This window comes from Myiozetetes cayanensis, unplaced genomic scaffold (genome assembly GCF_022539395.1).
Source record: "Myiozetetes cayanensis isolate MyiCay16 unplaced genomic scaffold, myiCay2020 scf30, whole genome shotgun sequence".
In the NCBI taxonomy this organism is placed as follows: Eukaryota; Metazoa; Chordata; class Aves; order Passeriformes; family Tyrannidae; genus Myiozetetes; species Myiozetetes cayanensis.
This window is the reverse complement of record NW_026087522.1, coordinates 3,298,437-3,314,135: the sequence shown is the minus strand read 5'-3', so window position 1 is coordinate 3,314,135 and position 15,699 is coordinate 3,298,437. Positions and strand designations below refer to the sequence as shown.

At 59.2% G+C, this 15,699-nt stretch overlaps 1 protein-coding gene across 12 annotated transcripts in view; it reads left to right on the top strand.

The window, feature by feature from the left end:
- Positions 1-15,699, top strand: part of ANK1 (ankyrin 1) — a 50,462-nt gene that overhangs the window by 23,343 nt on the left and 11,420 nt on the right. For 8 of the 12 annotated variants that reach the window (XM_050326050.1, XM_050326043.1, XM_050326045.1 and 5 more), the window contains 30 exons: positions 628-729; positions 3,533-3,631; positions 4,480-4,578; positions 5,244-5,342; positions 5,455-5,640; positions 5,779-5,877; positions 5,982-6,080; positions 6,404-6,502; positions 6,930-7,127; positions 7,222-7,320; positions 7,601-7,699; positions 7,952-8,050; positions 8,239-8,436; positions 8,608-8,706; positions 8,796-8,894; positions 9,997-10,194; positions 10,420-10,518; positions 10,916-11,014; positions 11,191-11,289; positions 11,390-11,482; positions 11,594-11,666; positions 12,053-12,076; positions 12,927-13,029; positions 13,317-13,464; positions 13,681-13,778; positions 13,867-14,091; positions 14,240-14,394; positions 14,549-14,760; positions 14,875-15,079; positions 15,256-15,352. In XM_050326050.1, coding sequence (XP_050182007.1) covers positions 628-729; positions 3,533-3,631; positions 4,480-4,578; positions 5,244-5,342; positions 5,455-5,640; positions 5,779-5,877; positions 5,982-6,080; positions 6,404-6,502; positions 6,930-7,127; positions 7,222-7,320; positions 7,601-7,699; positions 7,952-8,050; positions 8,239-8,436; positions 8,608-8,706; positions 8,796-8,894; positions 9,997-10,194; positions 10,420-10,518; positions 10,916-11,014; positions 11,191-11,289; positions 11,390-11,482; positions 11,594-11,666; positions 12,053-12,076; positions 12,927-13,029; positions 13,317-13,464; positions 13,681-13,778; positions 13,867-14,091; positions 14,240-14,394; positions 14,549-14,760; positions 14,875-15,079; positions 15,256-15,352 — 3,701 coding nt within the window. The remainder of the gene's footprint in view (positions 1-627; positions 730-3,532; positions 3,632-4,479; positions 4,579-5,243; positions 5,343-5,454; positions 5,641-5,778; positions 5,878-5,981; positions 6,081-6,403; positions 6,503-6,929; positions 7,128-7,221; positions 7,321-7,600; positions 7,700-7,951; positions 8,051-8,238; positions 8,437-8,607; positions 8,707-8,795; positions 8,895-9,996; positions 10,195-10,419; positions 10,519-10,915; positions 11,015-11,190; positions 11,290-11,389; positions 11,483-11,593; positions 11,667-12,052; positions 12,077-12,926; positions 13,030-13,316; positions 13,465-13,680; positions 13,779-13,866; positions 14,092-14,239; positions 14,395-14,548; positions 14,761-14,874; positions 15,080-15,255; positions 15,353-15,699) is intronic. The other 4 variants (XM_050326042.1, XM_050326046.1, XM_050326044.1 and 1 more) reach the window with 3 other exon arrangements.

The window sequence follows — 15,699 nt, the reverse complement described above, 5'->3', positions numbered from 1 at the left end:
CACAGACCCACATCACTGCATTTCCACCCTGTTCTCCAGCTTCTGGTGAGCCATGCCATTGTCTTCATCTGCTGCCTCACACTGCTCATAGTGTTGCTTGAAGTGTTGCTGTGCCTCGCCTGGGCTGGCTGTGGTGTAGCAGTGCAGGGAGGCACTGTCAGAAGAGAGAGCTTTGACTTTCACAGCTGCAGGGTTCTCAGCTGGGGCTGTTGTCCCTGGTGCTGGTTCCTGAGTTTGCCACTGTGGCTATCTGGTGGCTTCTGCAGGAGGGTAGGGGTGGGCTCACCACAGACCCATCGCTCACCTGGACACAGAGGGGTTTCCTGGGCCAAGGGGGGCTGCCACGGTGGCAGGACCTCCCTCTCTACCATCCCCACAGTGCTGTGATGAGCTGCAGACTCCTGCCCTGCCATCTGGATGCTCTTCACTTTAAGTCCAGGTCCCAGCCCTCCTTCTTCCTGTCTGATTTGGGGCACCTCAGTGTGTCGCAGCAGTTCCCACTGTGACCTCCCTGGCCTCTGCCTTTTCTGCCTGGAGGTCTCTGTAATTCTGTTCTCTGCAGCCGAGCAAAGGGCTGACCCGGTGTCAGGACTCTGAGTTTTCATGCTTTTTCTTTTTGTCTCCAAGGCTGATGCTGCAACCAGTTTCTTGAGAGCTGCAAGATCCGGGAATCTGGACAAAGCCTTGGATCACCTCAGGAATGGGGTAGATATTAACACCTGTAACCAGGTAGGTGAAACCCACAGGGCTTCTTGTACCATCTCTAGTTCATGTGGAAATGTGGCTGACCAGAAGGCAGGTCTGAAGCAGTTGTCTTTGGGGCCAGGAGGGCAGCAATAACTGTAAAGATCTGGGGTGCCTGGATGTGCTTGCTGGAGCACAGCAAAGGACATTACCAGGTAAGCAGAGAGGGCTCCTTTAGTGTGACAAGCAACTGGGACATCTGGAAGGGGCTCAGCTGCTTCTCAGAGGGCAGAGCAGATAGCTGTAAAGAGCAGCACAGGGGCTGGAACATCATAGGAGTGGCTCTTGGGGAATATTCCTGTTGCCTGCAATGCTCAGGCTTTTTCAGCTTCCCAGAAGCTTCAACAGGGAATGTTTGCAAAATGCCAGTCGTGGTGTTTTGGGAGGTGTTGGGCAGGAGGAGCCCTCCTCATCCAGAGCACAGACAGGTCGGCACAGGAACAAAGAGCTGCAGGCACTAAGGAGCTGTTTGCACATCATTGTCAGAACATTTTGTATCTGTGTAGCTGCCAAATGCGAGTGGCTGAGCCTGAACTGGGGCAGGGACAGACTCAGGGGGCTCAGCCCGAGCAGGGGGAGCAGCCAGGCACTACTGGCTGCCTTCTGGAGCAGGGCTGGTGCTGGGGAGGCTGACTCGGCACAAAGGCACAGTCACCTTTTCCAGCACAAAGTCCCCAAACCGAGCTAAGTTCAGACCTGTGGTTTGTGTGCTGTGGTGGCCAGTGCAGTCACTGGGGACAGGCCCCCCAGGCACAGGTAGAGCCCACCACGGATGTTCCATCATTTCTGATAGCAAACCTAAGAGCAGAGGGAGGATTTCTATGTCCACTGGTCCTGTAACACTCTAGTGCAGAGGAATATGCGGTTCTGGAGGGGGCTCTGCAAAGAATTACAGCAGGGAGACCCAGCCACAAGCTAAAGATGGTGGCTTTGAACTTCTTCCTCACCCAGAGAGATGGTCAGTCATCAGCTGTCTCCACTGACCAGCTTCAAGTCCTGTCTCCAACCAGATTTCCGGTGCTGGTGAGGAGATTAACACTTTGATGGGGACTGAGTGGCTACAGCAGAATGAGGCACTTCTCTCAGTGATGCCTTTGCACTGGTTCCTGCCATCTCCCAGAGGTTAGATGGCACTTTGGGGTTTCCTTCTGAGGAATATCAGACCTGTGGGAAAGGTCCAACCTCACATGTCCTGTATAGAATAAAGAGGGATATATGTGGTCAGACCTATCCCACAGGCCCTGTATTCTTGCTCAAGTGCAGAGACCTTGACATGCCATCTGATCTTCATCCCGCCGATTTCATCCCCTCCATCACTGCCATCTGCATCAGCGTCTTCTTCATCCACCTCTTGTGTTTCCAAGCCCAGCATGCTCCCATCTCACCCACAAGGAGCTGGAGGCCTGGAGATGAGTGCACCTTGCTGCCAGGACTCTCCCCAGCAGGACACAGCGCTGTGCTGGCACAGGGGTGCCCGGAGATGGTCTTTGTTGGGGTGGCCAGCCCTGATGGACAGTCCAGGGCAGGGCCCTGCTCTGGGGCAGGCTGAGTGCAAAGCCTGTGTTTTTCTGTAGGGCTGCATTTGTCGCATTGGCAGCCAGTGACTGGGATTTCTGGGAAGTGTTTGCAGCACTTGGTGAGGACAACACTGCACCTTTCAGATTACGCACATCCTGTGGCTGTTTTGGGTCAGATGAGCTGTCAAGCCAAAGCAAATGTGCAAAACAGCCTGTGTTGTTCCTGGAGCAGAAATACCGATGGAAACAATCTTCTGCAGACGCTGCACTTATTGCTGTTAGGACAGAGAGTAATGATTTGTCCACAGTTTTCAGCATGCAAAAGGTTATTTATGAATCCTTTGCGTAAAAGGGCATATGGGCTGAGGAGAGCAGCTGGGCATCTGTGGTCTTGCGCTCCAGGTGTTGGTTACATGAGTGTGACCAAGAAAAAGCCTTCATGTCCATGGCCTCTTATCCCTTGTGAGGCAAGGATGCCAGTGATCATTGGTACAGGGTTGTGTAGGTATGTCTTCATCAAAGAAGCTGGGCTCGGTCAGAGGAGATGGACTCAGTGTAGCCAGACCTGGCTGGGGGGTATTTCCTTTAAGTGACACTGCTCTATGGGTGTTGCAGCACACCCACTTCATTTCCCCTTGGAAACAAGTCTTTTGTGCTTGAGGCTGGAGGGAACACTGGAGCTGGTATGCTGAGGAAGCCCTCGGGGTTTTGTTTTTATTGCTGTAACCAGAGTTGAGCAAAAGAATCTGTAACTCTTCAGCTATGGTCCTGGACAACTGGTGCTTAGAGTGAGAAAGGGTGGAAACCCCTTTTCCAGTCTGGCAACACTCTTGAAGCTGTTCTGATTTTAACTGGAGTATTGAGGGCAGGAACTGGAGCCTCCTTGAGTATTTTCTGCTCCCCTACCTATATTCAGAGGATGAAGCATTTCTGTGAACTGACATTCCAGTCAGGAGTCCGAACAGATGGTTGGGAGGTGGAGTACTTGGGCAGGAACTCCTGTCCCTCTGCCATGTGACAACACTGTGTAGGGGTGAGTAAACCTAGTGCATCCACCTGGGAGAAGTGAGGGACAAGGAGAAAAGTGGCATTTGCAGCTATTTAGCCTCTTTTCCAGCAACTATCCCAGCCCTTTTGTTACATGGGAAGTGGAAGTGGGTGTCCAAATGCCTGCAGTCGTGTCTGCACAGGAGCTCAGAGCAGGAGGCTCCCCAGAGAGCCCCAGCCCCAGATGGTGACTAATTCCCCTCTCCCACCTTTGCTCCCTCCAGAACGGGCTGAATGCCTTGCACTTGGCCTCCAAGGAGGGCCATGTGAAAATGGTGGTGGAGCTGCTGCACAAGGAGATTGTTTTGGAGACAACGACCAAGGTAAGGATAAGACAGTCTGGCCTCTCCCTGAGGGGCCACTCCCCTTGAAAGGGGGTAACATAAACCACAACATGTGCTGGTGCTGTCTCATGAACAACTCCCCCAGCACGGGCTGCTGGCTCAGGTCAGCCCTCGCTGCCCCTGCGTGCTGCAGCACTGAGGTGGCCTCAGTACCACTGTCACAAACCTGGAGAGCTCTGGTGCTCCATAAATAACATCTTGTTCTCCCGTGCATCGCCACAGCGGGGTGTGGTTCTTGCTTGGTGACAAGCGAGGCAGCGGCACAAGCGAGCAGGGCTGACAAATGAGCATCAGCACCGCCTGAAGGGCTGCGAGAACAGGAGGAGGCCTCGCTTGCCACCTCCCTGGTGCTCTTGCAGGGTCCAGGACACAGAGCAGAGTCTGGCATTCTGCCTCACCACCTAAAGGCAGAACCTGTGTCTGCATTTTCCAGCCTGCTCATCATCCCTTCGATCTGCTGGGGTGCCTTGGCTACCAGGGCACACACTGCAGCTTTGTCTGGAGACTGCCAGTTCAGCTCCCCCATCCTCCCTACCCTTCTCATCTCTCAGTGATGGAGGTGCACAGCACCTGACAGTGCATACAGCTTTTACTGCCAGAAGCTTCATGGGAGAGATGAAATCACTCTCTTCCCTGGCCAGCACATGGCAAGGGTGGCTGGCTGGTCCACGGCAGGGATGGGACGTGGAGCGAGGGCTGCATGGCCCCTCACGGGCTTTCTTGGCCAGCTGCTCTGTTTGCATGCTCGTTAGCACATGTCAGACCCATCTTCCCTTGGTGTCCTGGGCTGCTTCAGCCCCTGAACACTGCCTTGTGGTGTCTTTTAGAAGGGAAACACAGCCCTGCACATCGCTGCCCTGGCTGGACAGCAGGACGTGGTCCGGGAGCTGGTGAACTATGGGGCCAATGTCAACGCCCAGTCACAGGTAGGGTGACCTGGTCTGGAACGGGAAAGGCACCCAGGGTGTGATGGTGGTGTCCTCATGATGGGAACTGTGCCCAGCGTGGGCACTTCAGCAGTCCCTTGCAGTTTCTCTCTAGTCCTGTTCAGGGGCAAGGACTGCTCTGCCAGACCCCTGAGAGGAGATGAGCGTGCAAATGGTGTTGAGGGAGTCTTGTGGGGAGACCAGCATGGTCTCTGCTGAGGGAGTCCCTGGCAGCACACACAAGCATGCAGGACTTGTCCTGGGGGGACTCATGGCTGATGCCTCCTGGCAGAGCTGTGAGATCTCCAGCTCCACACACTGGGCCTCCTTCAAGCTCTCTCCCTTGGGCCTGGTGGGGCTGCAAGCTCTTTAGATTTTGCCTGATGGGAGAAACGTCCCTGAAGCTGGAGACAGGAATGGCAGTGTCTCCTGGGTTGACTCTGTGAGCTATCAGCTGTTTTTTTTCTGGATGTGTGGAGCCCTGGGTTCCAGCTCTGTGATTGCTTCACCCTTGCCAGGTTTTTTTGCTTTTTCACACCCACACTGGGATGGTTTTGCCCCAGTTCACTGAGCTGGGGGTGTGGGTGTTGATGGGGTGTAGGTCTGCAAGGAACTCGAGAAACTCGAGGAGAGCTGTGTTGATGTGCATGGCCCTGTGTTTGCAGAAAGGCTTCACACCTCTCTACATGGCAGCGCAGGAGAACCACCTGGAAGTTGTGAAGTTCTTGCTGGAAAACGGAGCCAACCAGAATGTAGCCACAGAGGTGAGATCCTTGTGGGGCAGCCTATGGCCCTGCGTGGGAGGGCTACTGTGGGATGTGCTGGGTTCTGCCATGGCTCCTTGGCTCTCCCTTTCTTACCTGGTCTCCTTGGCAGGATGGCTTCACGCCACTGGCTGTGGCTCTCCAGCAAGGGCATGAGAACGTGGTAGCTCACCTTATTAACTATGGGACAAAGGGGAAGGTCCGCCTGCCCGCCCTGCACATCGCAGCCCGCAACGATGACACTCGCACAGCTGCTGTGCTGCTGCAGAACGACCCCAATGCTGACGTCCTCTCCAAGGTGTGTGCTTTTCCCATCCTGTCTCTGGGAGCTTCCCCACATCCCCAGGGGGAACAGCAGCTTGGTAGGCTGTCTGCATCCATCCTTCCAGCAGGGAGCATTTGTCTGGCTGGGCTGATCCCTCCTTCTTTCCCCTAGACTGGATTCACTCCCTTGCACATTGCAGCCCACTATGAGAATCTCAGTGTGGCCCAGTTACTGCTGAACCGCGGAGCCAGCGTCAACTTCACGCCACAGGTGAGCGCAGAGGGGGGAGCTACCGGGGCTCCCTTTGTTCAACCCTTGCCTTCTGGAAAGAGAAGGGGCTGCTCCCTCTAACGGACTGCTGCCCTTCCTGACAGAACGGGATCACTCCCCTGCACATTGCCTCCCGCCGGGGCAACATCATCATGGTGCGGCTGCTGCTGGACCGCGGGGCCCAGATCGAAACAAGGACCAAGGTGAGAGCAGTTCTGAGCACAGCCCGTCTGTACACGGGGCTGTCCCTCCCTGAGCTCCAGTGCTTACCCTGCAAACCTCTTGCTGGGGCTGTGAGGGAAGGTCCCTGCTGCACTAAGGGGATGGACCAGGCTTTTTGCTGGCACAGGTAGAGGTGAGAGGAGCCACGGAGCTTCATGGCTGCAAGGGTGTGCCCTGGGGGCTGAGGGCAGACTGAGTTTTGCCTTATTTTGCAAACAAGTTGAAAGTCCCTCTTACTCATCTGCCTGAGGAAACCCTGCCCTTCTGTGCCACACCAAGACCTTGGGCCCTTCTCTCTCCCCAGGATGAGCTGACCCCTCTCCACTGTGCCGCACGCAATGGACACGTGCGAATTGCAGAGATCCTCCTGGACCACGGGGCTCCCATTCAAGCCAAGACGAAGGTAGCCGTGGGACTCAGCAGGGCTGTGCTTGGTGCTGGGTCCCAGGGCAGCGCAGGGGGGTAACGAGCTGTGCACAGTTGTGGATGGCACCCATGGCTGGATTGGGGCTTTTGTGGACTGCTGAGGGGTAAGGACCTTCCTTGGCTCTAGCTGGAGTCCTTTGCCTGAGGGCTTCATGCTTCAAAGGGACCAGTCCTGAGGAGGGGATGGCCTGGGGACAACAGCTCTTCAGGCGCTGCCCTCCACTCAGCATTGTTCCTCTCTAAGTCAGGGGGGGATTTCAGGGCTCCTCCCTGGTAGCCCCCCGGGGAACAGGCTGTCCCTTCTGTCCCAGAGCTCCAGAACTGCTGCCGGGGGTGCGGGTGGGACGTGGGTGGGATGTCTGGTGCCCCTCCCTGCCCAGCCCTGAGGCCCCGCTCCCCTGCAGAACGGCCTGTCGCCCATCCACATGGCAGCGCAGGGCGACCACCTGGACTGCGTGCGGCTGCTGCTGCAGTACAGCGCCGACATCGACGACATCACCCTGGACCACCTGACGCCGCTGCACGTGGCCGCGCACTGCGGCCACCACCGCGTGGCCAAGCTGCTGGTGGAGAAGGGCGCCAAGCCCAACTCCAGAGCCCTGGTGAGCAAGGAGGGGCGGGCGGGGCTGGACCAGGGGAGAGAGGGGTGTTCCTGCGAATGACTGACTGTCTGCCTGTCCGTCTGTCTGTCTGCAGAACGGCTTCACGCCCCTCCACATCGCCTGCAAGAAGAACCACATCCGCGTGATGGAGCTGCTGCTGAAGACAGGGGCCTCCATTGACGCCGTCACAGAGGTAGGTGTGAGCCCAGCCCCGGCCCTGCTGCTGCTGCCTGGACAGGGCAGGCAGGACCAGATGGCCCTGTTGCCTCTGCCGGTGCCCAGGAACCTCTCTGGGAGCTCTTTGCAGCTCAGGACCTGCTGAGCCTGGCAGCACCTCCCTGCAGGGCAGGGGTTTGCAGGGGAGATTTTGCCTCTGTACTGGGACGTGCCCTGGGAGAGGGAGGAAGGGGCAGGAAGAGATGCTGACAAGGCCATCAGTCCCATCTTGGCTCCTGATCCCTTTCTCTTCACAGTCTGGCCTGACCCCCCTGCATGTGGCTGCCTTCATGGGGCACCTGCCCATCGTCAAGACCCTGCTGCAGCGTGGAGCCTCTCCTAACGTGTCCAACGTGGTGAGTGCCCACCCTGGCTGGGGCTTTGGGAGCTCAGAATGCTGGGGGTCAGCAGGATGTGAGAATTGCTCAAGTCCTGCACCCTCTTTTCACCTGAGCAGTCCCTGGTGCCCTCTTTGTCCTGGCAGGAGGAACTAGTGTGGGCCAGATAAGGTTGCAGGCACTACTCTCCTCTGCTCAGAGCAGAGGAACGAGTGCAGGAAGGCATAGCCCCTCCTTCGGCCTCACCACTTTATCCTGTCCTTGGTACAGAAAGTGGAGACACCCCTACACATGGCAGCCAGAGCTGGGCACACGGATGTGGCAAAGTACCTGCTGCAGAACAAAGCCAAGGCCAATGCCAAGGCCAAGGTAGGTGCAGAGAGCCTGTGTGATAGTCAGCTCTGGGAACAGCCAGTGCTGGTTTCTTTGCTCTCACATGCCCATAGTCCAGCCTGCCAGGGGCTGTGCAACAGCGGGAGCAGGGCTGGGACCCCTTTGGCATGGCAGGAAGGGACTGGCCCAGGTCTACCCAAACAGCTCCTTTGCCTCCCTGGCAGGATGACCAGACTCCCCTGCACTGTGCTGCACGCATCGGTCACACCGGCATGGTCAAACTGCTGCTGGAGAACAACGCCAACCCCAACCTGGCCACCACGGCGGGGCACACGCCCCTGCACATCACTGCCAGAGAGGGGCACATGGACACGGCCCTGGCCCTGCTGGAGAAGGGGGCCTTGCAGACCTGCATGACCAAGGTAGACCACTGAGTGCACGGCTGTGGAAGGTGTCACCCAGCTGGGCCAAGGCTGGGCAGGCTGGTGGCACAGTGTCCCTGTTGCAGGAGGGGCAGCCTCCTCCTGTGGCACAGCGTGCGCTAGCACTCTCCTCATCTCTGCCACCCTGTGATGGGCTGCCTTTCTCCTCAGAAAGGATTTACCCCTCTCCACGTTGCAGCCAAGTATGGGAAGGTGGATGTGGCAGAATTGCTACTGGCACACGATGCTCACCCCAATGCGGCAGGGAAGGTGAGTGCTGCTTCTGGAGCTGTGGGAGGAGTTGTACAGTTTGGGGAGAGGGTCTGTCTCACCTGTCTGTACCCTCTCCTCCTCTGCAGAATGGCCTGACCCCGCTGCATGTGGCTGTGCACCACAACAACCTGGAGATTGTCAAACTCCTGCTTCCCAAGGGGAGCTCCCCACACAACTCAGCCTGGGTGAGTCTGGGCTGGGTGTCCCTGGGGATGTGGGGAGGTGTTGTGTGTTCAGTGCCTGCCAGCCTGCGGCCAGCACTGCCCCTCAACCCTGACACTCAGGGAATGTACAAGGGACCAACCCCACCAGCCTCTCTCCACACCTGCTGCTCGTGCCTGCCTGTCCTCGCACCACACGTGGGGCAGGCGGGGTGCCAGGCAATGGTCCTGTTCCAGCAGATAGGCTGTGTCAGGGATGGTCCCTGCTGGCAGCATGGTGGCTGCTGTGTGGGGAACGTGTTTCCATGGCAAGTCCTGCAGAGCAGCACTGCGTGCTGGCAGTTTGGGAAACCACACACAAATGTTTTCATGCAGCTATGAAGCAGTGAGTCAGAAAACCCACGAGCTTGTGAGAGTCGCCCCTTTCTGCCTGAGCGTGGGGAGCATCTCCCCACAGAGCAGACCAGCAGTCGCCTCGCTTTCTGCCTTGTTTGCAGAAGCTGCATCCTGAAAACAGCCAAGTGGCTGCTGGTGCCAGCCCTGCCCATCTGGCACTCTCCTCTCCCCTGCGCAGGCTGCCGGCAGACGTGCTGGGCAGGCACCGGGAGCAGCCGGTGCCGGTGCCAGCCCCCGTCGGGCTGCGTCACCGACAGCCCGCGCGTCACCCTGGGCAGCGGGTGTCTGCCAGCTGCTCTGCTCCTGCAGCGTGGCAGCAGGGGCAGCACTCGGGGCCCTGCAGTCCCTGCCTGAATACTAATGCTGTGCACTGGGAGTTTAGCTCCACTCCCTAGCCAGGCACGTTCCAGGAGGTGTCTGTCTGCCCTGGCCTCTCAGAGCTCCCCGAGGCTGCTGCAGAAATTCATCTGCGGAAAACTCCAGGACAGCCCTTAGCAGCTGGACGGGAAGCAGGTGGTCTTTGAAACCCCCATGCTGTCTTGGCTGGAAGAGTGGGATTTGGCCTCAGTGTCAGGGCTAGTTGCTGTCAGGAAGATGGTCTGGGAGCATCCCTGAGCTTCAGGGGCAACCGGGAAGGGCAGACCTGGCCTGCAGGGGCGGGGTGGCACCTCCTGTCCCTGCTGGTCAGCTCGGCGGGGCTGAGCACTGCAAGGAGCCTCTCTCCCCGCAGAATGGGTACACCCCCCTGCACATCGCTGCCAAGCAGAACCAGCTGGAGGTGGCCAGCAGCCTGCTGCAGTACGGGGCCTCTGCAAACGCCGAGTCTGTGCAGGGAGTCACCCCCCTGCACCTGGCTGCCCAGGAGGGGCACGCAGACATGGTGGCCCTGCTGTTCTCCAAGCAAGCCAACGGTGACCTTGGCAACAAGGTAAGTTGTCCCAGCACATGCTGCCAGGCTGGAGGTGAACGAGCTGGCAGAGAGCAGCAGACTCGCTGCTGGCCAGGCCCCTGTGCCTCCCTGTGCCCGGGGAGCAGTGCCATGGCCAGCAGCACAGTGCCAGTCAGTTTGCCAGGCTGGAGACCTGACAGAGCCTCTGCTGGTGGAGCTGCAGTGGTGGCACTGCCACTGTGCTGAGACCTCCTCTCTTTGCAGAGTGGCCTGACTCCTCTCCATCTTGTGGCCCAAGAGGGGCATGTGCTGGTTGCTGATGTTCTGGTGAAACATGGAGTGACAGTGGATGCAACGACCAGGGTAAAGTAGTGCATTGACCGTGGCTGTGGTGAAAAACATGAGGGAACTGCCTCTAGGCCTGCTCCAGGAGGAGCATTGCTCTTCTCTTGCTTTGTGCAAGAGACTCCCCTCTCACAGGCATTCTTACCATTTTACCAGTGTCTTGGGGATTCTTCCTCCTCCACCTCCCACCTCACTGGAGGGATGATTCTTAACTGCTCCCATAGCTCACCCCTACACCCCTGGGTACAGCACAGTCTGCAGTGAGCCCTCTGCCCTGGTCTTGGGCTCTTGGGGAAACACCCACACATGTGCCTCATCCCTCATGCGTGGGGCTTGCCTGTGGGATGAGCATATCCAAGCCAGAAGGGCAGAAAGCACCGTTGAGGAGAGGCTGAGACCTCATCTTGTCTTTCAGATGGGCTATACCCCCCTGCATGTGGCCAGCCACTACGGAAACATCAAGCTGGTGAAGTTTTTGCTGCAGCACCAAGCCGATGTCAATGCCAAGACTAAGGTACAAAGTTATCCTGTGCTCCACGGACCCGTCTGCCCTGGGCAGCAGCATGCAGGTTGATGGAGAAGGGAGCTGCCCTCATGCTCTGGGCATGAAGCACAGTGTGAGGCCTGGGGGCATTGCTGGGGCAGCAGGCTCCCAGAACTGATGGCAGCACCTTCTGTCCTCCCCTGCAGCTGGGCTACACCCCCCTGCACCAAGCGGCGCAGCAGGGCCACACGGACGTGGTGACGCTGCTGCTGAAGCACGGGGCCTCTCCCAACGAGATCAGCACGGTGAGTACTGATCACCCGCACCTCCTCACCCTGGGACCAGCACAGGCAGCTGCCCAGGCCCCCTGTGGCTGCTGCTGACCCAGTCTCTGCTCCGTGGCAGAACGGCACCACTCCCCTGGCCATCGCAAAGCGCCTGGGCTACATCTCCGTCACGGACGTGCTCAAGATCGTCACGGAGGAAACCGACATCCCGGTGAGCCCCCGGGGAACGGGCACCAGCACCCTGGGGGGGAGGGCTGGGGCTGGGAGCAGCTGGGATGGCTGTGCAGTGAAGGGCTCCTCTGACTCTGCTCTGCTCCCACAGCCAGTTGGTGACAAGCACCGCATGAGCTTCCCGGAGACTGTAGATGAGATTCTGGATGTATCAGAGGATGAAGGTGAGGGGCAGGAGTTGGGTCACACCATCCCAGAGGTCTGCTGACTGGGTCAGTGTGGCAGGCAGCAGCCACAGGGATGGCACTGGTGTTCCTGCTGGCTGGGGTGGGGGAGCTGTGGGTCCTGCAGTGGAGGATGAGGGGAGCCCACCAGCCTCTTTGGGTGGCACCTCCTGACTCAGGTGCTTCCCTGCACTGTGCAGGAGGGATATGCCTGGACCTCTCTGTGATCCCAAGCCCCAGGGACAGTGTGTGGAGAGCCCTTGGGCGTGCAGAGCACTCCCTGTGCCCTGCTCTGCCAGGGGGAACCAGCTCCCAGCCCAGCTGCAGCTGGTCTGCTCCTGCACCCTCCCACCAAGACCTCACCTTTGCCTCTTCTTACTTTGCAGGCACTGCTCATGTCACAGTAATGGGTATGAACTGTGTCCCCCTGCCCCAGCTCAATGGCCCATTTCACCCCATGGCCACTAACCATCCGCACGCCATGTCCATCTGCTGAGCCTTGCTGTGGGCTGGGGCTCTGCAGCGCCAGCCCCGCCATCCCGCCCTGCCCATCCATGTCCGTGCTGCTTGCTGTGGTGTGACTGCATGAATGGGCATCCTCCCACTCAGGAGGACCCTGAGTCCCTGTTGGCCCCAGGCCCTGTTCCTGGCAGGCAGAGGAACCTGATTCTGTGCCCCTCCACAGCCACCCCGTGCCATGCTGACCCGAGCAGGGATTAACCTGAGAGCTCGAGGTCTCTGTGCTCCTCTGGTCCCCTGCCCATCTCTGGGGCACTCTCTTTGCTGTGGGAGGTGCTGGACACTCTCCCACAGGGCACTGGCAAGAGCCAAACTCTGGTGAGCTGGTTAGCAGGTGTTAGTGGGGCCAGCGGGCAGCACTGACAGGGCTCTGTGCCTCCAGTGCGGGTGCAGCCCCAGCCCTGCCTACGCCCCTGTCCCAGGGACCCAAGGATAGGGTGTCCCCTGCAGGCTCTGCTCTGTGTTTGGTGCTGTCAGTGAACAGCTGAGGCTCCTGATGGCTCCCACAGCTCCTGTGCCACTGGCCCACCGCATGGGCCCTGCCTCGCCAGCAGACCCCCTCTGGCAGAGAGCAAACCCCTCCGTGTGTGGCTGAGGCCCAGGGGACAAGTGTGTGTGTCCAGGAGTGGGAGCAGGGATGGGCCCTGGCTCCAGCCGTGAGGAGGGAGGGGGGCAAGGGCTGGATGTCTGTGTTTCCCTTGTCCACCTGCCTCTGCATGCTGAGCCAGCTCTCGGTTTCAGAGGAGGAACTGATGGCACCAAAACCCAGGACAGCTGATCTCAGGGAGCAGGAAGGCAAGAGGGAGATACTGGAGTTCATGACCACGACGACACTGGAGCAAACGTAAGAGAACTGTATGGTGGGGAGGGAGCAGGCACAGGGCACAGAACCAGCCTTGTGCTGGGCTGGGCTGCCCACGGGGCAGGGATAGCCCTGGGAAAGGAACGGATCACTGAGTCCCCATCAGCTGGCATGGCAGGCAAAGCTGGTCAGTGCTGTTCCTGCACCAGGACATGAGACTGCTGCTGCCTCTGCCTTTGTCCAGCAGCCCCAGGACTCTGTGGGGATGGATGGGGGCTGAGGGACGCAGGTCTGCCACTTCACTGACTGTCACTGATCTCTCTTACCAGGGTGGAGTCTCCAGCTGTCCTGCAGGTCCCCTGTGTCCCACCTGAAACTGTGGTGACCAGAGCAGAGGAGACTGAGCAGGTAGGACCTGTGGAGACAGAAGCTGAGCAAGTCAGCCTGCTGCATGCACCCTCGGTGTCCCCACAGGAGGTGAGCATGAGACACAGCCTGCCACAGCCTCCCCCAGGCATTCCCTGCTGGGGGCAGCTCCATCATCACCAAGCCAAAGCATGATGTGGGTAGCTGGCATTGACCCAGTGGTACAGGACTGTCCAGGGACCATTGTGAGACTGTGGAAGGGTGGGCAGGCTCAACACTTCCAGGTAGGAGTCTTTGCCCATGGTGTCTTTTTGCTGCCTTACACAGCCCTCCAAGGAGTTTGACGAGGACTCCCTGATCCCCAGCAGCCCTGCCACTGAGACCTCGGATAACATCAGCCCGGTGGCCAGCCCGGTGCACACAGGGTGAGTGCCCAGCCTGTGCAGCACGTAAGTGCTCTGTGCACTTGCCGGCTGCACGGTGCCCACCTGCCCGTGCCTCTGCCCGCTCCAGGTTCCTGGTGAGCTTCATGGTGGATGCCCGTGGTGGCTCCATGCGGGGCAGCCGGCACCACGGGCTGCGCGTGGTCATCCCGCCCCGTGCCTGTGCCGCTCCCACCCGCATTACCTGCCGCCTGGTGAAGCCCCAGAAGCTGCCTGGGCCCCCTCCACTGGCTGAGGAGGAGGGTCTGGCCAGCAGGATCATCGCCCTGGGGCCTGCTGGTGCCCAGTTCCTCAGGTGAGCACAGAGAGACGGAGGTCAGCAGCTCTGCCTTCTTCCCCCGGCAGCTGCACGGCGTGGGCAGGCACTGCCCCGGGCCACCTTGTTGCCTGTGTGTCCTGGTGGCAGCATGTGGGTGCCAGTGCCCTTTCTGTGCCGTCTGCAGCCCCGTCATCGTGGAGATCCCACACTTTGCCTCGTACGGGCGCGGGGACCGCGAGCTGGTGGTGCTGCGCAGCGAGAACGGCTCCGTGTGGAAGGAGCACCGCAACCGCTACGAGGAGAGCTACATGGACCAGCTGCTCAACGGCATGGACGAGGGTGAGCTGGGCAGGCAGGGGCTCCATCCTGCACGGCTCCCTGCAGGCAGGGGTGGTGGGATGGGGCTGAGCTTGTGGTCGGTGCAGCGGGAGGGGTGTTGGGTGACAGCTGCAGGCTTGGTGTGTGAGCACTGACAGCTGTGCTGCCCTTGCAGAGCTGGAGAGCCAGGAGGAGCTGGATAAGAAGAGGGTCTGCCGCATCATCACCACCGACTTCCCTCTCTACTTTGTGGTCATGTCCCGGATTTGCCAGGACTGTGATATGATCGGCCCTGAGGGAGGGTGTTTGAAAAGCACGCTGGTGCCCATGGTACAGGCCACCTTCCCAGACACTGCTGTCACTAAGAGAGTGAGGCTGGCCCTACAGGTGAGCCCCAGAAGTCCTGGCCCAGGGCCCAGACACGCTCCTGCAGGGAGGGGTGGGCATGTGCCCCAGCCCAGGGAAGAACCATGCATGATGCCTCTCCTTTTTCACCCACAGGCGCAGCCTGTGCCTGACGAGCTGGTGACCAAACTGCTGGGGAACCAAGCGACCTTCAGCCCCATTGTCACAGTGGAGCCACGACGGAGGAAATTCCACCGACCCATCGGCCTCCGCATCCCGCTGCCACCATCCTGGAAGGACAATCCGAGGGACAGCGGCGAGGGTGACACCACCAGCCTGCGTCTGCTCTGCAGTGTGATAGGTGAGGCTGCCAGCCCCTCTGCATGTGCTCGCCACGGGCCAGGCTGGGCTGCTGCAGGGGGATGCAGCTCCTGGGAGCTGAGGAAAGGGCACAGCAGTGGAGAGAGCAATCGCTTAGGGGATGCAGACCCCAGGCTTGTAGAAGGACAGTGTGCTCACCCTTGCTTTCTGCTGCAGGAGGGACAGCCCAAGCCCAGTGGGAAGACATAACAGGCACCACGAAGCTGGTCTACGAAAATGAGTGTGCTAACTTTACCACCAATGTGTCTGCCAGGTGAGTCCTGGTTGAACGTGTGCTCGTCTGGGGACATCTGGTGCTCCTTGGACCTTCTTGACCTTTGCTAGGAGAAGTCTTTTGCCCTGTGCTCATTGTGGTGCTGCCCCATTCCTACATGCAGGGCAGTTGCTTCCAGCAATGAGGCCCCCGTGCATCAGGAAACACTCATGACAACAGGGTGTGCAGAGGGAAGGGCACCATTCTTTGTGTTTGGGTGTGTCCCCATCACAGATGGGGCTCCACCTGCACCCAACTCTTGGGGCACCCTCTGCGGTCCAGTTTGCTGGTGGGGAGGGCGTGGGGGCAGCTCCACTGGTGCCACTGGTGCCCCTTGCCCAGCAGCA